Source organism: Aquarana catesbeiana, linkage group LG08 (genome assembly GCF_042186555.1).
Source record: "Aquarana catesbeiana isolate 2022-GZ linkage group LG08, ASM4218655v1, whole genome shotgun sequence".
Classification (NCBI taxonomy): domain Eukaryota; kingdom Metazoa; phylum Chordata; class Amphibia; order Anura; family Ranidae; genus Aquarana; species Aquarana catesbeiana.
The window spans coordinates 253,178,391-253,202,545 of NC_133331.1; the positions used below are offsets into that span (position 1 = coordinate 253,178,391).

Genomic DNA, 24,155 nt, shown 5'->3' on the forward strand with positions numbered 1-24,155 from the left:
AAGAGCTCAGGAGTGTACTGGATACACCGTGCAGAATTCAGTAGTGAGCTACGTACAGGGTGCAAAGATTAGGAGTGTGCTAAATACAAAAAGAAAAGATTAAGATTCTACTACGCACTGAGTGCAAAGATCAGGACTGTCCTATGTACTGAGTGCAGGATTCAGGAGTGCACTACATACAGAGTGAAGAGTTCAAAAGTGCAAATAGTTCAGGAGAGCGCTACGCAGAGTGAGCAGAGTTCAGAAGTGCACTGCATAGAGAATGCACTGCAGAGTTCATGACTGTGCTACGTACAGATTGCAGGGCTCAGGAATGCATGTCTCACAGGACAGTAACTCCCCTTCCAGTACAGAGCTCTCCTCCCACCCACAAATCCTCTCTTCCCCACCTACAAAGTATCAGGAGAGGGGCTGCTACAGAAGTGCAGCTACAGCTTACAGTAGGAGTGCAATGTTGTTAGGTGGGGAGAGGGGGCATTAGTGCAATGAGGGGGTATAGGCAATGATATTGGTGCTAAGTTAATAGGGTATTGATGCTAAATGGGGGGGGCAATTTGCTAATTTCTAACTTGGGGGAGAGTTGGAACATTGGTGCTAAGTGGGGGGAAATTTGGGATAAGTGAAGAGAGAGGGGTTACTTGGGATAAGTGGAGGATATTGGGGATACATGGGAGGAGAGGAGAAACATTTGGGATAAGTGGCGGGACAGGAGGGACATTGGGGATAAGTGGGGGGAGAGGAGGGGCATTGGGGATAAGTGGGGGGAGAGGAGGGGCATTTCGAATAAGTAGGAGGGGAGGGGTGACATTTAGGATAAGTGAGGATAAGTGGGATAATGGGGATAATTGGGGGAACAGGAGGAACATTGGAGGGACAGGAGGGACATTGGGGGGGAATGGGAGGGACCATGAGGATAAGTGGGAGGACAGGAGGGACACTGAGGATAAGTGGGAGGACAGGAGGGACACTGAGGATAAGTGGGAGGAGGGGAGGGACATTGAGGATAAGTGGGGGGAAAGGAGGAACATTTGGAATAAGTGAGAGGAGGGGCATTGGGGATAAGTGGGGGACAGCAGGGACATTGGGGGACAGGAGAAACATTGGAGGGACATTGGGGGGGGCAGGAGGGACATTGGGGGACAGGAGGAACATTGGGGGACAGGAGGGACATTGAGGGGGGGGTGGGTGGGAGGGAGATTGAGGATAAGTGGGAGGACAGGAGGGACATTGGGGGAAATGAGGAACATTGGAGGGACAGGAGGGGCATTGGGGATAAGTGGGGGGACAGGAGGGACATTGGAGGAACAGGAGGGACATTGAGGATAAGTGGGGGGACAGGAGGGACATTGAGGATAAGTGGGGGTACTGGAGGGACATTGGGGGGACAGGAGGGACATTGGGGATAAGTGGGGGACAGGAGGGACATTGGGGGACAGGAGGAACATTGGGGGGGACGGGAAGGACATTGAGCATGAGTGGGAGGATAGGAGGGACATTGGGGGACAGGAGGAACGTGGGGGGGGGGGGCGGGAGGGACATTGAGGATAAGTGGAAGGACAGCAGGGACATTGGGGGACAGGAGGAACATGGGGGGCGGGAGGGAAATTGAGGATAAGTGGGAGGACAGGAGGAACATGGGGGGGGGGGGGGCGGACGGGAGGGACATTGGGGGGGGACGGGAGGGACATTGAGGATAAGTGGGAGGACAGGGGGGACAGGAGGGACATCAGGGATAAGTGGGGGACAGGAGGAACATGGTGGGGGACAGGAGGGACATTGAGGATAAGTGGGAGGACAGGAGGGACATTGAGGATAAGTGGGGGGACAGGAGGGACATTGAGGATAAGTGGGGGGCAGGAGGGACATTGAGGATAAGTGGGAGGACAGGAGGGACATTGGGGGGGGACAGGAGGGACATTGAGGATAAGTGGGAGGACAGGAGGGACATGGGGGGGGGCAGGAGGGACATTAAGGATAAGTGGGGGACAGGAGGGACATTGGGGGACAGGAGGGACATTGGGGATAAGTGGGGGGCAGGAGGGACATTGGGGGACAAGAGGAATATTCAGGGGGGCGGGAGGGACATTGGGGATAAGTGGGGGGCAGGAGGGACATTGGGGGATGAAAGGAATATTCGGGGGGAGGGAAGGACATTGGGGATAAGTGGGGGCAGGAGGGACATTGGGGGACAAGAGGAATATTCGGGGGGGCGGGAGGGACATTGGGGATAAGTGGGGGGCAGGGGGGGACATTGGGGGACAAGAGGAATATACAGGGGGGGGCAGGAGGGACATTGGGGGACAGGAGGGACAAGAGGAATATTCGGGGGGGCAGGAGGGACATTGGGGGACAGGAGGGACATTGGGGATAAGTGGGGGGCAGGAGGGACATTGGGGACAGGAGGGACATTGAGGATAAGTGGGAGGACAGGAGGGACATTGAGGATAAGTGGGAGGACAGGAGGGACATTGAGGATAAGTGGGAGGACAGGAGGGACATTGGGGGGGCGGGCGGGAGATACATTTGAGATAAGTGGGGGAGAGGGTGATGCTCTGTGTATGTGAAGTGTACATCTGTTTCACATACCGCAGTTCACTTGGTCAGGAAGATCCGGTTCCCCGGAGATGTTATCATTGCATGTGGGGTAGAGCTGGACTGGCTGCCGCACTGTAGAAATGGGAGATCCAGTCCAGAGCGGCGGAGGAGAAGACGGCAGTGGTTCACACAGTAAGGCGGAAGCGGGACTCCTGGAGCAATCCAGCCCTGCCACCGCACGTGACCCCCGTTCATCCAATCACCGAGCACCCGCTGCCCATGCCGCAACACAGCCAGTGACACCGTCCGTACACACTTAGCATTTGGACGGCGTGTCACTGGCACCTGATGCTGCGCCCCCCCAAATTTTGCGCCCGGGGCCACGGCACCCCCCGCACCCCCCACGCTACGCCACTGCTCTGTGATGACCTAAAGTGAATAACTCAACACCAGGTTCACAATATGAACCACTTATGTATTTATACATGTTGATCATATCCTCCCTTAATCTCCTCAACTCAAGAGAATAAATTCAGTTCCTCTAATCTTTCCTCATAGCTGAGCTCCTCCATGCCTTTTATCAGTTTGGTTGCCCTTCCCTGCACTTTTTCCGTTTCCCCGATATCCTTTTTTTGAACTGGTGCCCAAAACTGAACTACATATTGCAGATAAGGTCTTACTAATGATTTGTACAGAGATAAAATATCCCTCTCTGGAGTCCATACCTCTCAAAGAAAGGACTTTGCTAGCTTTAGAAACTAAAGCTTGGCATTGCACGCTATTATTAAGCCTATGATCTACCAGAACACCCAGATCCTTCCCCACCATTGATTCCCCCAGTTGTACTCCTCCAGTATGTAAGATGCATGCATATTCTTAGCCCTCAAGTGCATAACTTTAAATTTTTCAACATTAAACCTCATCTGCCACATAGTCGCCCAATTAAACAGTGCATTGAGGTCGGCTTGTAAGTTGGAGACATCCTATAAGGACGTTTTTCCACTGCTTAGCTTGGTGTCATCTGCAAACACTGAAATGGTACTTTTAATCCCAGACCCCATATCATTTATAAAGATATTAAAAAGTAAGGGTCCCAACACTGAACTTTGGGGTACACCACTGATAACCTTAGACCATTCAGAGTATAAATCACTACTCTCTGAATTCTTTCTTTTAGCCAGTTTTCTATTCATTTACAAACTGATTTTTCCAGGCCTGTAGACTTTACCTTACACATGAGCCGTGTGTGGGGAACTGTGTCAAACACTTTTGCAAAATCCAAGTATATCATGTCCACAGCCACCCCTCTGTCCAAAGTTTTACTTACCCTCTCATAAAAAGAAATCAGATATGTCTTTCATGAATCCATGCTGTCTGTTAAAAAAAAAAAATTCCAGCAAGAACTCATCTATTTGGTCTTTTTATTAAACTCTCCAGTATCTTCCCGACTATAGAAGTTAAACTAACAGGTCTATAGTTACTTGGTCAAGACTTTGAACCCTTTTTTTTAAATATAGGCACCACATTTGCCTTACTCCAATCCAGTGGTAGTATTCCAGTCATTAAAGAGTCCCTGGGAGATGTTTTAGGGTGATTAAAACTAGGACAAATAGATTTAAAGAGAGCTTCTATCCCAGGGCTTTTAAGGCCATCAATGTAGGAATGAAATGAAAGAGGTCACATAGTCTTATTTTATTGTCTTGTCTAGTTTTTAATATGAGGACACTTTTTTATATTTTTATTATATATATATATAATAAAATTTTGGTGGGTATAATTAAATCCTGTGTGGTAAATGCATGGTTGATAATTGTAATGTATGAATGTGTGGAGTAGAAATGTAATTTCATCTTTCATTGTGAATTTGTTTTCTAAAATGACAATAAATCTTATCTCATCCTAAAAATTAGAAACAATGGCTTTGAACTGACAGAGCTCAATTCTTTTAGGGCCCATGGGTGTATGCCATCTGTTCCAGGTGCTTTATCAACCTTTATTTTTTTCTAAATATTTCTGGTCACTGTTACCCAGATGTTCTTTTATATGACCATTAGCAATAAGCTCTGCATGGTTGAGATTACCAGGTCCAGCAGAGCATTGTTCCTAGTTGGGGCCTCTATGAATTGTACCATAAAATCGTCTTGTAATAGGTTTGTACAGTTTTTGTCCATTAACTGTTCCTGCAGTGCCATTACTCCAGTCAATTTCCGGGTAGCTAAAATCCCCCATTATTATCACTGTCCCAGTCCTTTCTATCTGTGTAAGGGAATGACCTCCTCATTACCCTGGGTGGCCTATAACATACTCCAATGATTACCTTTGTAGTACGCACCACCATGTACAGTTCACCCATTCTGCTTCAGCCTCATTACTCTCCATCAACTAGGTCCTCATTCACACTCGCTTTTCACATAGAGGCAGACACCCCCCCCCCCCTCCCCTCCATTTACCATGTCTTTCCAAAAGAGAGCATAGCCAGTAATATTAATAGCGCAGTCATGAAGAATGAAGCCAAGATTCAGCAATACCAATTGAATCATAGTTCTCTGCATGCACCAAAGCTTCCAATTCACCTATTTTGCTTGGCAGAATGCTTGTGCATTGTCACATTTTGCACACACAAAATGTACTTCTGCTTCATCACACCACTTAACTCTTGGTTTTGTCCACATACAGGAAATGGAACGACGGTTGATGAAAAGGCAGCTGGAGCCATCTACAGCTCTCAGCTTCACATGCATATGGGTGAGAAGCCTACTCAGAACCACGAGACGCAGGGACACGAAAGTGTAGAGTTCATGTCTTTATTCCCACGGGGGGTGACGTATTTGGTAAGTAAGCACCTTTTTGTTCAAGTATCTCTTGGGGTTAATTGAAGCTCAGTCTTTGTACACTAAGATTTATTAGTGTAGCACCCTCCTAGGTAGAGTTGGGCAAACTGTTCGAGCCAAGTAAAAGTTCGGCCCCAACAGCGCATGTTCACCCGCAGAGTGCCCCACAATGCACTGCAATCTAAGCCCTGGTTGTTTAGGAGTGGGCCAGGAAGCCGGCTACAGCATCCTTGACAATGAGTCATCAGCTGTCCACAGGCTTCCCTGATGGGAGCTGAATGGGAAAAAAAAAATTGGCGGCAATAGAAAAATATAAAAAAAAACGGCGTGGAGGTCTCCCCCAATCCATACCAGGCGGTCTCCCCCAATCCATACCTTCGGGTCCGATATGGATTATAGGGGGAACCCCACACCAACATTAGAACAAAACCCACATTGAGTCCCCCCAAAATCTATACCAGACCCTTATCCGAGGATGCAGCCTGGCAGGCCAGAAAAGGGGGGGGGCAGCGAGTGCCCCCCCTCCTGAACCATACCAGGTCCATTGCCCTCAACGTGGGGGAGTTCTTTGGTGCAGGAGAGGGGCTCTGCCCACCCCCCTGCCCCAAAGCACCTTGTCCCAATGTTGATGGGGACAGGGGCCTCTTCCCCACAACCCTGGGCTGTAGTTGTGGGGGTCTGCGGGCAAGGGGCTTATCAAAATCAGGGGGCCCCCAGATTCTGCCTCCCTATATGAATGAGTATGGGATATATTGTACCCCTACCCAATCGCCAAAAAATGTGTCAAAAAGAAATAAAAACATACACACACACACACACACACACACACACACACACACACACACACACACTTTTTGACAATTAATTTATTAAAAATAAAAAAACAATGTCCCCCAATGTAGACCCATTGTCAATCATGACGCCCGCCTCCACCCACCAGAAAAAAAATTTAAAAAAAAGCTCCACCCGTGATGAAGGCTAACCGGTCAATGACGTCACATGGGGCGGTGCCACTAGGTGATCCCACCCCTTACCTATTTAGGAAATGTCAGACAGTGAAGCAGGCAGTCGGCGGTTAGCCATTGTTGTGGCGGTTGTCGTGACTGACTATGGATCCACATCGTTGGACATTGTTTTGGTTTTTTTTAAAACGTAATTTTCAAAAACTGTGTGTTTTTATTCCTTTTCAACACTTTCCTGGCCTGCATGCTCGGATAAGGGCCTGGTATGGATTTGGGGGGGGGACCCCACGCCGTTTTTATTTTGCTGTGGGGTTACCCTCAAAATCCTTACAAAACCCAAAGGACCTGGTATGGATTGGGGGGGACCCCCACCCCATTTTTTTTTTGCTATTGGCGGCACTTGAAATGTCTTCTTTTTTTTTTTTTCCTTTATAAATGTCAGTTTTTCTGCAGCAGGTTCTATACAAGGTACTGATGCGCCACTTTACAGGCAGACTAAGGGGGGACCCCCCCCCCAGGCACTATACTTGCGGCAATTTTCAATTAATTTTTTTCACTTTAAGCATCTTGAAAATCGTTGCTCCTGTAAAATCTTTAGAATCTGTATTTTTTTTGCATTGATGCATGTTCCACAGGGCAGTACCCGGGGCCCCCATACCCTTTTTATGGCCAATAACTTGCATATAAGCCTTCAAAATGGGCAATTTTGATTTCCCAAGTTTGAGTCCCATAGACTAATAGAGTTCAGAGTTCAGGTTGCAACTTTTGTGATGTTCGAGAGTTCTGGCGTGAACCGGGGTGGTATTCGGCCCAACTCTACTCTACAATTTTCATGTTTCTGCTTAACCGAGAGACAGCTAGGTAAATTGAATTGCTGTCTGCTTAACAGAGAGTGGTGATCAGCTAGTGTAGTCTGCTCAGTGTGCTCTGGTGCTGCTCATGCGGTCTTGAAGTTAAACTGGAAAGTGCTGGATAATAGGCATAAACTATGCAGATGGCAGCATGAATATTCATACAGCCTGGGAAATTACAAGGGGAGGTGTCCCTATGCATGCTGGGTGCCTGTATTTATCTTCTAGGAGCACATGGGATCTTGGTCTTTCCTAGCATAGGATTGCATTAAGCTTTTTATTTTTTAGGTTTTCTTTCCTCTAATTTCATTGGTGATCCAGCAAGTAAGTCTGTTCCTTTTCAAAAGAACAAGCTCTCTTGCAGATGTATCAGTAACAGGGATGATACAAACCATTTACTACTGACAGGGGTGCTTGCATAGATCAGCTTTTATTTTTATCCCAAAAGGAAAAAACTGTTTGCTGTCACTGATTATAAAGTATTAGCTGCAGTTTGGCGTCAATTTGTTAGTGTATCTAAATCTGCTAGTACATCCAACACTCCACTTCCCACCAGACTGGCAATGCTGCTATCCTAATGTGCCCCCCGTGGTCCTTCATCCAGAGGGGAGGCACTCTAATACAGGAGGTATGTTACTGGCATTGGTGTGTGCAGCCTGTTGCATTATGCAATTGCACCCCAAAGCTCAAACACACACCTGTGTGTGTCATACACACCCCTTTATAAATAAGTGTAAATAAACATTTTAAAATGTATTAAAACATGGATAGTGTCAGTAGGGCAGTGGACAGCATCGGTAGACCGGTGGATTTTATCAGTTGGCAGAGGGCAGTGTCAATAGAGCAGTGGATGGTGTTATGGGAGCAGAGATTTGTGTCAGTAGGGGAGTGAACAGTGTCAGTATTTTTTTTAATTGTATTATTATTAAATAATTTTATATATATATATATATATATATATATATATATATTATTATTATTATTATTATTATTATTATTTTTTTTTAGGAGCCCTGTTGGGGGGGGGGGGGACAAGGATTCCCCATTCCCTTCTCTGCAGCCTCAGCTACCCTGCACAGCGAAGGAGTGGGGGGTGCTCTGTGCTGAACTTCCTGTTCATTCACAAACTGAAGCATATGAAACAGTTTGCTATACTTCAGTTCTGAATAAACACAGTGAGTGATTAGTACCGATCACTCACTGTGTTCATTCAGAAAAGGAAGGGTCGGTAAATGACATATTTACTGGCTCCATCCTGAAACAACCCCACAGCAGCCAGCAGGAGAGGAGGGAAGCAGGCAGAGCTTTGGAGGGGACACTAGGAGCCCAGGTAGCAGGGGGAATCTGCACCCCATGGGGTGATTAGGGTGTACCCAGGCACACCTATAGTTACTGGCCAGATCACCAGGTGAAAACAGATGGAAAATAGCCTAAGAAAAGAAAACTAATGCAACTATCCCATTTATTGATTGGTAAGCTTCAATGTATTACAGAAATAAAATATTTTTTACTGAATGCATCTGATATTATTTTGCACCTTCAAAATCCCCACCTTCTTTCTCCTTTGAATTTTCTGTTTATTTGGGGATCGGTGCCATTATATGACTATGCTTTCCACGATCAATTATCTGTTTTTCAATGTATTACGGTACATTTTTGGTTTTGGGTTTAATACTGCTTTGAGGATGTACCCTGCATACAAAAAGTGAATTGAGCTTGCCATGTGTCACACTAAATTGAATACATTCTACAGCATTGGCCCACATTCACACTGCAGCCACCATTCATCTCATTGACTTTCTATAGCTTTCTTGGGTTAAATTCTGTATAAGCACTAAGTTGCCATATTCTAGCCTAAACCACTGTCTTAGGGCTCATGCACCTGGATGTAAAGAACTGTACATCAGGCAGAAGCATACTTGTGCGCTCAGGAGTCACAGGAGTTTTGCGTGCAGCTGTGTCCAGCAGCCTGTAAAATGCTGTCAGGTTGCAGGAAGGGGTGGCAGTTTGAAACCTTTTATTCTACAAAAGGGTCTGTTACTGACAATTACTTGTGCATACCTCCCAACTTTTTGAGATGGGAATGAGGGACACCTATCAGCAAAAGTATGCAGAGATAGGACACACCCCTTGCCACGCCTCCTTAAAGGAAAATTGTACAAAAAAACAAGATTGGTTAAACCCACGAGTGCTTTTTTTTTACCACTACTTTTCCTTTTATATTGGCTTTTGGAATTTACAAATGCAGCAATTTAGAAATCAGATGAAAGGTTTAGTGCTGGAAAACACTTTTTGATAGATAAAAAATGCATTTTATATACAATTATATATATATCAGACCAAAATGAGGGACAAATGAGGAGGAATGAGGGACAGAGGGACATTGCTCCAAATCAGGGACAGTTGGGAGCTATGCTTGTGTGAGTGTGAGCTGTAACTGCCAGCCTTGCCACCAATGTGGGACCCTGTATGAACGTCCCTGCCTCCCATCTGTTCTAGTTTTGACAGGACAAGTCAGATACCCAAATCTAGCAATAAGGCTTTGGTTTACACCAGTGGTCTTCAACCCTGTCCTCAGGGCCCACTAACAGGCCAGGTTTTATGTATTACCTTGGGGAGATGTAGACTAGAATACTGCAATCACTGAGCAGCAAATGATATCACCTGTGATGTATTTCAGTTATCTTGCAAACCTGGCCTGTTGGTGGGCCCTGAGGACAGGGTTGATGACCACTGGTTTACACTATGATATAGGTAGTTGGATGAATATGGGTGAAATTTGGACAGATTGGAGACCTGGTCTAACAGATGCATTTGTCTTTGTGTGGAGGTCACCCGTAAATAAATAGAACATTATTTCTGTTGAGTACTCTCATGCCCCGTACACACGGTCGGATTTTCTGATGGAAAATGTCCGATCGGAGCGTGTTGTCGGAAATTCCGACCGTGTGTGGGCTCCATCGGACATTTTCCATCGGATTTTCCGACACACAAAGTTGGAGAGCAGGAGATAAAATTCCAATCGTGTGTACACAAATCTGACGGACAAAGTGCCACGCATGCTCAGAATAAATAAAGAGATGAAAGCTATTGGCCACTGCCCCGTTTATAGTCCCGACGTATGTGTTTTACGTCACCGCGTTTAGAACGATCGGATTTTCCGACAACTTTGTGTGACTGTGTGTATGCAAGACAAGTTTGAACCAACATCCATCGGAAAAAATCCTAGGATTTTGTTGTCGGAATGTCCGAACAAAGTCCGATCGTGTGTACGGGGCATAAGAAACCATTCATTTGGGTTATTAGAACTTATCATTTGCATTGCAGAAAAAACGATCGGCCAATACTCGGCGGCTTCAGTTGAAATGCCCACAACTATAAAAGGGATGCTATTTTCTGACTCTGGGAAAGCTGAGCGCTCTAGGGGCAACTCTCTGACATACAACACACAGACTGATTTTAAAATCTGAGGAGCACCACAAAGAACAGGGAACCTTCATGGGGTTCATGCAGTTTGACATCCCTGGTATCTCTTTTACTCAAAAACCAATTTGGATTTGGATGGATAGTCTAAGCTGCCAGAACTATACAACAAAGTGATAAATATTAGGATATATAATGAACTTTCAAAGGGGACAGACCCATAGCTCCCAACTGTCCCTGATTTCGTGGGACTGTCCCTGATCTGGAGCAATGTCCCTCTGTCCTCCTCATTTGTCCCTCGTTTTGGCCTGATCTGTATAGTTGTGTATAAAATGCACTTTTATCTACCAAAAAGTGCTTCCCGGTGCTAAACCTTTTATCTGATTTCTAAATTGCTGCATTTGTAAATTACAAACACCAATATAAAGGAATAGTAGTGGTACAAAAAGCACTTGTGGATTTAACCAATCTTGTTTTTTGTACAATTCTCCTTTAAGGGGGCGTGTCAAGGGGTGTGTCCTATGCCTGCATACTTTTGCTGACAGGTGTCCCTCATTCCCATCTCAAAAAGTTGGGAGGTATGCAGACCTTCAACTCTACTAAAGACCAATACACACCAGCAGTTTTATAGAAGAAATATGTATGCAGAAACTACAAATCTTTTTGGAGCTGCTACCAAATTAATTGTGTGATAGTCCTTAGAAGGAAAACTGTATGTAACATCTAATCCACAGTGTAGTAATCATATATTCTTTAGTCTAAATATACGGTTGTTTTTGGGCACTCTTAGAAGACTTGTTGCTACAGCCGGGTATATGCTATAAGAAAATCAGACAAATGATCGTCCGCTTTTCCTCAAATGGTCATACAATGAAACCAAGAAGGGTACTAATGGTACAACAAAGGCAAAATTTTCCTGTACATACACTGAACAAAATTATAAACCCAACACTTTTGTGTTTGCCCCTATTTATCGTGAGCTGAACTTAAAGATCTACGACCTTTTCTATGTACACAAAAGGCCTCTTTCTCTCAAATATTGTTCACAAATCTGTCTAAATCTGTTAGTGAGCACTTCTCCTTTGCCAAGATAATCCATCCACCTCACAGGTGTGGAATATCAAGATGCTGATTAGACAGTATGATTATTGCACAGGTGTGCCTTAGGCTGGCCACTCTAAAAGGTGCAGTTTTATCACATAGCACAATGCCACAGATGTCGTTTTGAGGGGGCATACAATTGGCATACTGACTGCAGGAATGTCCACCAGAGCTGTTACCCTTGAATTAAATGTTCATTTCTCTACCATAAGCAGTTTCCAAAGGCATTTCAGAGAATTTGGCAGTACATCCAACCGACTTCACAACCGCAGACCACGTGTAACCACACCAGCCCAGGACCTCCACATCCAGCATCTACACCTCCAAGACCAGCCAACCAGATTGCTGCAACAATCGGTTTGCATAACCAAAGAATTACTGCACAAACTGTCTCAGGGAACTCATCTGCATGCTCATGGTCCTCATCGGGGCCTCGACCTGACTGCAGTTAGTCATCGTAACCAACTTGAGTGGGCAAATGCTAAACTCGATGGCGTCTGGCACTTTGGAGAGGTGATCTCTTCACGGATGAATCCCGGTTTTCACTGTACAGGGCAGATGGCCGACAGCATGATTTCAAAATTATGGATCGAGTGGCCCATGGTGGCGGTGGGTTTATGGTATGGGCAGGCGTATGCTATGGACAAGGAACGCAGGTGCATTTTATTGATGGCATTTTGAATGCACAGAGATACCGTGATGACATCCTGAGGCCCATTGTTGTGCCATTCATCCACAACCATCACCTCATGTTGCAGCATGATAATGCATGGCCCCATGTTACAAAGGATCTGTACACAATTCCTGGAAGCTGAAAACATCCCAGTTTTTGCATGGCCAGCATACTCACCAGACATGTCACCCATTGAGCATGTTTGGGATGCTCTGGATTGGCATATACGACAGCGTGTTCCAGTTCCTGCCAATATCCAGCAACTTCACAAAGCCATTATAGAGGAATAGACCAACATTCCACAGGCCACAATCAACAACCTGATCAACTCTATGCAAAGGAGATGTGCTGCACTGCGTGAGGCAAATGGTGGTCACACCAGATACTGACTGGTTTTCATTGATCTTTGCGTTCAGCTCATGATAAATAGGGGGCAAACACAAAAGTGTTTTTCGTTTTAGAATTTTGCTCAGTGTAGTTACATTGTAGTGTAGATCAGGAAGTAATGTGCGTGTGACCTTTTTGTAGCCATGCCTTTTAAGGGCCATACGTTTGGTGTGTTGCAGAGTTTTTGTTCTTTTTTCATTGGATCATTTTGTAGATACGATATATAATATCATATATCTATCTCATATATATATTTAGCGTATTATGAAGAGCGATAGCCATTTTTTTTTTACACTGTGTGCTCCGCTTCCTTTTCTTCTTTTATGATATATTATTATTATATATATATATATATTTTATTATTATTATTAATAAATATATATATATATATATATATATATTAATAATAATAATAATAAAATATATATAATAATAATATATCATAAAAGAAGAAAAGGAAGCGGAGCACACAGTGTAAAAAAAAAAATGGCTATCGCTCTTCATAATACGCTTAAACTTTACTGTTTACAAGAATGTTTTTCGTTGCATCTTTTTCTGGGTCGTACTTTGTTTCTGATCACGTGCAGTCTTTCCCATTCACGTTTTCATGTATGAATACTTAATAATAATAATAATTTCATGTAAGCAAAAATTGTTAGTTCTGTTCACTAACAAGAAAAATTCTCTAGATCGACCCTTCATTCTGATAACGTGTTTTTTTTTTTTTTTTGGTTGATTTTTATAGTGTGTACCCAGTTCCTTCTACCCCCAATGTCTAATGCTTGTGCCCCTTTTGAATATTATTGATAGATAAAACTTCTAGAGAATATGGAACAATGCCCATTGAAAAGCTAGCAAAACAGTGCTACCTACATTACTAACCCCGAACAATCTGCTGAGAGTGTTTTTCATGTTTTCCTCTACAACCCCTTTAAGCCATTTTTTTCAGCCTTTCACTGTTACTTTGTATGCTTTTATCACAGGAAGGAGGGGTCTCCTCAGGTTTCCAGCGTGCAGAAAAGGACGCAGTGGCCCCTACCCACCATCTTTACCATGTGAGCGGTCGCAAACACATTCGTGCAATTGAGACAGACCTAACATGGGACAGCTTCAACACAGGCGACTGCTTCATCCTGGATACAGTAAAGGTATTATTATTTTTTTTTGCAGGAGGAAGTCTAGTTCAACTGAAAGTCATTTCGATAGCGAAAACTTTGAAGTCACTAAATAGTAGCAAAATTTATACCACCTGTCCTGGTAATGGGAAGTTGATTGCACTTGTTCACTGGTTATGTGTATGACTAAACACTCAGTTACATTACCTGATTGATAGGCTTGGTTGTCAATCTAGGAGCAAAGCAAGGAAAGCTCCTTTGGATAATGAAACAGTTCAGTTTAACTAAGAAAAGGCATAATGAGAGGGAGAAGAGGTCTTCATGTTCTTCCTGTCAGAGGCATTGGACACCATAAAGTTCCAATTTCAAAGCTGGCCATACATTAGTAGAATTGTGCATTTTAATGCCCCGTACACACAGTCGGACTTTGTTTGGACATTCCGACAACAAAATCCTAGGATTTTTTCCGACGGATGTTGGCTTAAACTTGTCTTGCACACACACGGTCACACAAAGTTGTTGGAAAATCCGATCATTTTGAACGCGGTGACGTAAAATACGTACGTCGGGACTATAAACGGGGCAGTGGCCAAAAGCTTTCATCTCTTTATTTATTCTGAGCATGCGTGGCACTTTGTCCGTCGGATTTGTGTACACACGATCGGAATTTCTGACAACGGATTTTGTTGTCGGAAAATTTTATCTCCTGCTCTCCAACTTTGTGTGTCGGAAAATCCGATGGAAAATGTCCGATGGAGCCCACACACGGTCGGAATTTCCGACAACACGCTCCGATCGGACATTTTCCATCGGAAAATGCGACCGTGTGTACGGGGCATTAGAATGTTCCTTCTTGCCATCATTGAGTCAACTGATTTTTTTTTTCAAACCTCTTACAATTTAGTTTGTATCTGCTATTTGCATGTAATCCCAGACCTATTATAGAGGTTTGATTACAATATGTATGATTTTTTTTCCTTAACAAAAACAACATTCACAGTTAGCATTTTGGTCATTTGAGAAGCATTTTCTATCCTGCTCCTTCAAATTTTTTCATCACTACAGTTGAAAAAGGATATCAGTTGATCCTGAATGAAAATTCTGAAAATGATCATTTTTGTACAAAGTTTTACTAATGTACAGAAAGCTTAAGAAATCTAAGACAGAGTTTGCCTCCAAAATCTCTTATCAAGGGGAGGACTGGGCTGGGGGGCATTTGTCTTTTTGGCTAGTACTAATAAGCTTTGTTGGGCTGGCGGCCCAGAGAGGAGATCCTTTACAAACCAGACATTGATTAAAGTAGGACCCAAAGTAAGTGGACATTATATAGCTACAGTCTGACTTATTGTTCAGACCTATGATCACAGTGCCTGTCAGTCTTCCAGCACCAACTTCCTTTTCTGCTCTAAGATATAATGCAATCAAATGCCAAGAGCCTTTAATGAAAGTAATACTGGAAGATGTGTGTTGCAAATGAAGAAGAACAGAGGGATATGGTTTCAAAAGAGGAACTGTCAGTCACTCTAAAAGAGGAACCTTTTTAGGAGCTATGGTTTAAGATATGAAAGTGGTCACGGACCTTAGATAGCAGGTGTTCAAGCACAATTCATCCATCAGGAGAGGGCCTTTTCTTCATGAATAAATGATATAAGTTCAGGTCACCCAGGCATTCATGTTTATGATAAAGAAGAGGCTATAGAACAGGGGTTACCGAACTATGGCCCTCCAGTTGTTCAGGAACTACAATTCACATCATGCCTAGCCATGTCTGTGAATGTCAGAGTTTTTTACAATGCCTCATGGGATGTGTAGTTTCGCAACTGCTGGAGGGCCGCAGTTTGAAGATCCCTGAGAGAATAGAGAAGAAAGCAATAGTACACGTCTTAACTTTCTGAAATGATAGAGAAGTTTTTTTTAGCACATGGTATCAAGGGCAAAGAACTGTCCCTGCCATGGCCCTGGTTACATGGAACACAACGCTCTAAAATGATTAGCTAAACCATACACTTTTTTTACCTCTATTTTTCCTTTAACTTGGCTTTTCTAGATAAATAAAAAATAAATAAAGTGCGCTAATTATATGAAAGTACACACATAGATGTGAATACATGTGGGTGGTAGTAAAAACCACAATCTACTGAAAGCAAGTAAATGACTCCATGAGTGGTAGAAATATATAAGTGCAAAACATAAAAACTCAAATAAAAAGAAGAAACAAAAAATGTGTACATGTGAAGTACAATGATATTAATAGCGTGAAAATCTGAAAATCAAACAAACTCAGTCCATGGGTTCAAACATAAAAAGTTCATCAGTGAAAAAAAGCTTCCATCCACTATACAGCTCAGCAGCAACTAATCCCCCTATGAGTGGATTGACAAAGGAGAGAGATGTGCAGGATGGTGCAAATCCACTGACGGTGACTCCAATAAGTGAGAAAGTGATAAAGGTGGACTCTTACCCTCCGTGTTGGACCCCCTCCTTGGCAGGGTCTATCAGGCATGCAGATTTTTGCCCTCTGCAGGGACCGTGTAATGAGAAGATCTCCCCAGCAGCTGTCAGGAATGTTGTCTCCGATCCAGGCTGGTCCAAGTGAAACGCCTGGAGAGGGGGGAAGGAAAGCTCTCTTGCTCCCAGTGTGGCAAAGGAAAAAGCAAAAGAGCGGAACTCCAATAGTGTAAAAAGTTTCGGAATTTATTCAATAAAAGTACAGACCGCAACGGAGAGTGCACGCTCCGTGAGGTAAAAATACAATTAAAAACAAGCCGGCATATAAAAATCGTAATAACCCGTGCATAATCATGGGGCAATCGTGTAGTAGCTCTTACACTATCACTGAACTGATATGCTGATTCATCTCACTGTCTGCCTCCAGCAGCAGCTTTTCTAGATAGCAGATGTAGAAATATTGAGGTTGTATAAAAAGCTAGTGCAGCATAACACTTTTTTGGTAGTAAATTAGTACATAATGTATATAAATGTATAAATCCAGCAACTGAGACTGCACAAGTGGCAGAGGGATCTGGTCTCAAAAGGAACGGTCCTTCCAAATGAGGGTCAGTTGGGAGCAATGCAATAGTGCTTGGACTGGGATTTCAGACTTCTCTGATTGAACTTTCCCTTTATGATTGATTGAGCTTGGCTTCTCAGTAGACCTCTTAAGTTATAGCCTAGAGTGACATGACTAGCTTAGCTTCAAATTTTGGTGGCCACTTCTAGTTAAAGTCTTACACACCCGAATGTCAGCTAAACCCCCCCCTCCACACACACCTTTTCCTTGTATATTTGAAACTCCCATATTTGTCACAACCCACCCAGAGCTGAAGTCCATCTCCAGCTAACTTGCTCCTATCTCGCTGTGTGCTGGGACATAAGTCAGAGCATGCATGCTTTTGGTTGTGCCAATACACTACTTGTGTGGAACAGTACATGTGTCCTATATGAGTTTGTATTGTAATGCCACATACACCCGACCAGACTTGCCAACGGGCTAAACTCGGTCGGCACTTCCGACGGAGAGATTTAGAACATGTTCTATATCTGAATCCGTCGGAAATGCCGACAGAAAGTCAGATGGGGCATACACACGGTCGGAATGTCCGACTGAAAGCTCCCATCGGACTTTTTCTGTCGGGAAGTCCGGCCGTGTGTACGCGGCTTTAGAGGTGAAAAAAATTCAAGTCCAGGCGTAGTGACCAGTTGAGAAAACATTTGCTGGTGCCATAAAATTCAAACAAGATTGGGCAGCAATTATCTTATGCCTGTCACCAGCAAGAATTGACAATAAATGTCTGATGTCAGGTTCACATGTGACCAGTGTGCTCATCACATGTGATATGGTTTAGTGAAACTTTTGCTGCTTCTCTCCTAGGCTGTCCTCATCCTCTTCAGCTGGACAGTGTACTTAGCTCTTCTCTATTGTCTGAAGTCGATCCTTTCACTTTCTCTCCCCTTTCTACAATATACCAGGTAATACTTTTTTGTGTTCCATCCTTTCCCTTCCATATTGCACCTTTTACTCGAAGGTAGGCTTAACAGGAAGTGGCCAGGTCACACAATACGAATGCTATAGCATATATGCAATTAAAATGCATTTCCACCCCATACTGTTTTCTAGTTTTAAACTGGGGAGGGATAGAATGTCATTTGCCAGTGCTGATTCCAGTAGTGACAACTGGTGATCCTGCACTGCGTTCTCTGGCCAAACTGATCACCTCTTTGTAACATTATCATGATGCTACAGTTTCTTATCCTGAAATGGCTCTACTGCTGGACAACCAATATGAAATGTCCACATCACCCAAGAAGTGATGTGAACACCTGAAGTAGGGCAAGAAGCAGGGAAGAAGACAAGGAACCTGGCTTGTCACATAACTAAAGATTTGAGTGAGTATTTAAGGAATAAAGTTTAGTTAAAGTCTAACTAAACGCAAAAACTTTTTTTTAGTTTTCACAGGAAAAAAAATAGCAAATTAATTAAATAATATAACATATACAATTGCGTCACAAGTCATATTGTAATTCAATGTTATTAAAAAATTACCTTTCCTTTTAAAATCTGCAGCTCTGTAGTTTTCAGTAAAATGCAATATGGCTACCTGGAGGTGTTCTGTACACCGAATGTGTACAGAACGCCCCCCGAGAAACATAATATACTGCTTGTGTGATTGGCTCACCAATTTTCCCAATAAGATACAAGTCAGATTTCAGGCATCCTCTGCAACAAAATGTCATTTTTGGTGATATACTCACAATAGGAAATCATGTCTAAAGGGATGCAGACCCTGCACTTTTCTCAGAGCCCTGCAGGTGCAGCAGTTGATTGATAATTATGAAACCACTCCCATACAAATTCATTCTGCAAATGACAAACGGATTTCTTTAGAATAACAAAAGGTAGGAATCTTCAACAAAGTTTGTTAAAATCCTTGCCAATGTACACAAATCACCCAGAGGGGAATGTTTTTTCTCAACAAATGTGAAGTTACTCTTTTTAAAGAATATCTGTACTGAAATAAACATGGGGGCTGCCCTTGCTTATTGACTTCTGAAAATGCTAGTTGCCTGATGCGCCGTAGCTTTAGTAGCTGGAGACTCTGACTTGAAACAAAAAAAAATTAAGATTGGGAAAGTCAGAGTATATTCATACTACCTAAACTCAATATTTTCATAATTTAGTGACTTTGAAAATACTAAAGCCATTGATTCAACAGGACAGCCCAGAGACTAGTATATTGTAAAAGGAGAAGTCAGCAGTAGTAGTCTCAATATTTCTTCCCTGCAGGTTTCCATTCATGCAGGCAGGCCAGTGGGTGCTGCATTTGCAGTAAAGGTTAGAACATTTTGTCCACAATGCTGCTGTCCACTGCCGCTGGAACCCTTTTTACTGCATATTTAAATCCCTGATATTCAGATGCTCCTTATTTGGTTATTAACGGGGAAACTTACCCAGATTCAGTTATGGGTGATTACCAGCACATTAAATTGGTTCTTATTACATCAGTTTTGGGACCTGTACTGCACTAGAGGGGAAAAAAATGGCAATCAGAATAGTAGCTAGTGGCAATGACAAATTTGTTCCTTCCATTTTGATCTCGTGCAGCCCCAAATAAATTAATTCCATACGTGAAACACTGTATATATACTTGACAATGGAAAATTTGACTATTTGCTCTATCTCATGCAATGGCGTCACTAAGGGGGGCCAGAGGGGGCCCTGGCCCCCCAAAATTATGCTGTGCTCCACCATGTGCCCCCCCAATTAAAACACATTTTTGTTGCTATATGTAGCTCGCCGCCGAGTGGACACAGGCCTACCTGAGAGGCAGAGCGTCCTAACAGCTCCTTCGGGGGATTTCTCCCCCTCCCCTCGCGGACACTGTGCAATGCTGCATGTATAATACGAGTTACTCATGTTATGACTATTTAGAACAGTGGTCTCCAAACTTCAGTCTGGGGGCCGGGTGCAGCCCTTTGCTTGCCTTTATCCTGTCCTTGGGCAATATTCCTCCCATTGATGGGAGTCACTATTCTGCCAATTGACATCAACAATGAGGCAACATTTCTGCCACTGATGCCAGGGATGGGACACTATTCCTCCCAATGATAGCAATGATTCCTTCCAATGATACCAGGGATGGGACACTATTCCTCTCACTGAGGCCAACAATGGGGCACTATTCCTCCCAATGATAGCAATGATGGGGCACTATTCCTCCCCCTAATACCAAATGTAAATGTTTTTTCCCACTGATGCCAGGAAAATGTCCCCTTTTGTTGGCCACAGTCCAGCCCCCCCCCCAGAGTCTGAAGGACAATAAACTGGCCCTTTGTTTAGAGAGTTTGGAGACCTGCTTTAGAAGAATAAAAGGAATAAATTAAGATTACTAAAATATCTTTCCTCACCAATTCAGATTATCTACGTCTGGTCGGGATCTCAGTCAAACATGATGGAGAAGAACCGTGCAAGAGATTTGGCCTATCAAATACGAGACAGTGAAAGACGTGGCGCTGCAAAAGTGGAAATTTTACAGGAAGGGGAAGAACCTGAGGAAATGGTTAAGGTACATTTGTCTGTCTTAAACTTATACTGGAGGACAGTGGTGGCTGGTGTGTTGTTGTTGTTTGGGGAGGTCAGCAAACAACCACCCCCCCACGGCACCTCAAACACCCCCATCCCCCACCCACTGCTGTCTGCCAGTCGGTCCACCGGCACTTACCCCATCTAGGCAGCGGCGGGGATTGGAGCACCAGGCAGCAGCAGGGATCGGGCATCCAAGGAGCAGCGGAGATCGGGGCACCAGGCAGCAGTGGAGATCGGGCATCCGAGGAACGGCAGGGATTGGGGCACCAGGCAGCGGCGGGGATTGCACATCGGCCAGCAGCTCTTATCCTCCTCACTTCTGCGGCGTGCCTCCTCCCCTCCTCCTAGATGTTCAATAGGAGTGCATGTCCTTTCAGCCAATCGGGTGATGGGTATCAGACCCATTTCCCGATTGGCCAGGAGGAGATCCAGTGTTGCAACAGCAAAGATTCATTCGCTGTTGCAATACACCTGGGTGGGCTCCAGGCGCAATGCTTTGCACCCCAAGCCCACCCTATTTTGAAGCCTATTAGAGCCTCTGGCTCTAGTCAGTGCTTCAAAAAACACACCCCCCTGCCCACCCCTGCCATAGGAATTCATTCACCCGGCGTCCTAAAAGGGGCCACGTGCTTGAATTGGGGGGGTGGCGGCACCCGTGCGCCCACAATGGACGGGCCGCCCTTGCTAGAGTTCTTATTAGAACACCCAATGTAGCTGGGCAACAGGACACCATCTGAATAGAGTTTGCATGTTCTCCCTATGCTTGTGTGGGTTTCCCTTGTGTACTCTGGTTTCTTCCCACACACCAAAGACATGCTGGAAGGTTAACTGGATCCCATCTAAATTGGCCCTATCACTGTGTGCATATGCATTTAGGGACCTTAGACTCCTTGAGGGCAGGGACTGATGTGAATGTACAATATATAAAGCACTGTGTAAATTGTAGGTGCTATGTAAAAGCCTATAATGAAAAAATAAAGTTAAAAGGTGGATTTCAATGGCATGTATTGAGCCCCACAGTATGCTTTATTCTGGCACAGCAGTCCAGCTTGCTAGTGCTGTAAAACAGAATGCTCCTACTTGACTCCCCTGCCAGAACACAGGTCAGGCTGCAACAGTGGGAGTGTGGCCTGATTCTGCACACTCTGGGTGATCAAGACCCCAGCAAAACCTTATCAACATACATACATATATATATATATATATATATATATATATATATATATATATATATATATATATATATATATATATACGGCTTATGGGTTTTGCATTGCGAGTGACTGTGACTTTTAAGCATTTCTGCATGTACCACATAGGGCGGCCCATTCACTTGAATTTAAACATATTTTATCTTTCTTCGTCTTGAAAATGATGCAGATTCTGGGACCAAGGCCGGTGACGCTGAAAGAAGGGAGCACACAGGACGACAAGGAGGCGGATGAGATTCACACCAGGGGAGCTGTACTCTACCAGGTAAGTGTTCCTCACACCAAATATTTCTTTTTTTGTGTTAGGAAAAAAGGGAATTGGTGACTTCTATGCCCCATACACACGATCGGACTTTCCTGACGGGAAACATTGGATGTGAGCTTGTTGGCGGAAAGTCCGACCGCGTCTATGCTCCATCGGACATTTGTTGTCGGACTTTCCGCCAACAAATGTTGGCTAGCATGTTCTCTAATTTTCCGCAAACAAATGTGTGTTGTGGGACTTTCCGATCGTGTGTACACAAGTCCATCGGACAAAAGTCCAAAGTACAAACACGCATGCTCGGAAGCAGAAGCGGTCGGTCTTGTAAACTAGCGTTCGTAATGGAGAATTAACATTCGTGACGTGGCAAATTATGAAATCTCCAAATGCAGCGCACAATTCTCTTCTTCTATAATGGGATAATAATGAAGCTGCTTTGCTGGTGATACTGATGGAGTTAATCCAAACAAGTTTTCAAAGGCTTTTTATTTCTAGTGATATCGAGAATAATATTATTTATTTATTTTATTTGTGCAAGTTACCACAACACCATTATCCCCTAATTTTTAAGAACAAAGATACAACTATGTTGGTGTCTCTTGTCAATTTTACATTGTATTTTTTTCAAATGTAACTGCCTACTCCCAAACTGTCATTTGAAGTAAAACACATAGCCAAGTATTATTCTCCACAATTTTTTTTATTGTGCATTAAAAAAAATAAAAAATAAATAATAGACTTGCTATCTGCCAATAGAACTTAACCAAAAAGTGCATTCTATGCATCTAAAAATATAGAAAATATACCAAATCAAATCATTATTCAACCAAAAATATATTGCCAAAGCAATAACTCCAAGGCCAATAATAAATAACACGTTATCTCCTCCGATTCCGCAACATGGCTGGTTGACGAACGGACGTTTAGAAACTAAATGAAAACTGCGAAAAGAAATGTGCAAATCAACACTTACCAAACTTCTACTAACACAAATATAGCAGAAGGAGCCCAAAGGGTGGCGCTAAAGAAACCACGTAGTACGTCACTATGTTCGTGATTGTTGGCCAACATTTGTGTGACCGTGTGTATGAACGCCCTTCGAACAAAATTCCACGGTTTTGTTGTCGGAAAGTCCGATCGTGTGTAAGGGGCTTTAGAGTTGAATATAATTAAATTAAATGTGGCACTAACTCAAAGTGCAAAAATAAACTCATGAATGAATATCACAAATTAAAACGTCATTGTAATAACAGTCCAAAATTAAATAAAGCGTATGTGCAAAAAATATATTAAATATAGATTGAAAAAAAAATGTAAGTGCAAAAAAGTATGATTACTCAAAGGAAAGTTCAAAAAAGTGCATATGCAAACAATAAATTCCAATATTGATAGTAGAGGTGAAGCAATCGAGTGCATGAAAAAGATCAATTCTTTATATAGTGTAGTCACACTTGCTTCCACCATCCGCAATCCACCACGAGTGTGCCCCAGCCTCTCACCTTAAATGAAGACCCCAATGGGTCTAGCAGCGCTTCTGGTGAACATATCCTTAAAGGCAATCGCCACTCATCTCTTCTCCTTGAAGTACCAAACCAGACATAGGTATAAGGCAGTAGTTGGGGATAATAAATAATAATCGTCCACTGTGCTATGTACATCTTCCTTACTCTCCTCCATTCAAGGGTCTTCTCTCTGTACAGCAATGTGAACTGTGCCCTTCACCGACTACTACTGCGTCCGTTGTCCCCGGCCTCCCTCCTTTCAAGAGTTTGCTGCCTCTCATTGGCTGCCCATTGGCTTTTACAGTGTTGTTCTGCGCACAGTGGGTATATCTAGACCCAAAAATAATTGTATTGCAGTTTGCCGTTCCAGATGCTGGCCATAAACTATACACTGTTCTTCAACTTTCCTTGATTTACCAAAACCATATAATATGAGGTCAATCCTAAGCCCTTTCAATTTGTATGCAATCAGGCAGGCCCTTGCACTACATAGTTGAAGGTAAATCTAAAGGAAATTGAATAAGATAATTGTATAGTGTATGGCCAGCCTTACATGTGAAGGTTGCAATGCTTTTCTTTTATTTTAGGTGTTTTTTTTTTTTTTTAAACTGATAATGCTGTCCTAGAGTGACAATGTTTACTCTCTGTACTGTTTCTAAAAAAGAGATTGCATTCTCACCCTAGGATGCTCTCCTGATTTGGACTACATGCAACTCCCT

General features: G+C 43.5%; 1 protein-coding gene across 1 annotated transcript in view; it reads left to right on the forward strand.

Moving 5' to 3' along the window:
- Positions 1–24,155, forward strand: part of CAPG (capping actin protein, gelsolin like) — a 58,916-nt gene that overhangs the window by 18,318 nt on the left and 16,443 nt on the right. Inside the window, exons 4-7 of the mRNA XM_073596999.1 lie at positions 5,212–5,366; positions 13,747–13,911; positions 20,292–20,441; positions 21,842–21,937. Of these exons, the coding sequence (XP_073453100.1) occupies positions 5,212–5,366; positions 13,747–13,911; positions 20,292–20,441; positions 21,842–21,937 (566 nt within the window). The remainder of the gene's footprint in view (positions 1–5,211; positions 5,367–13,746; positions 13,912–20,291; positions 20,442–21,841; positions 21,938–24,155) is intronic.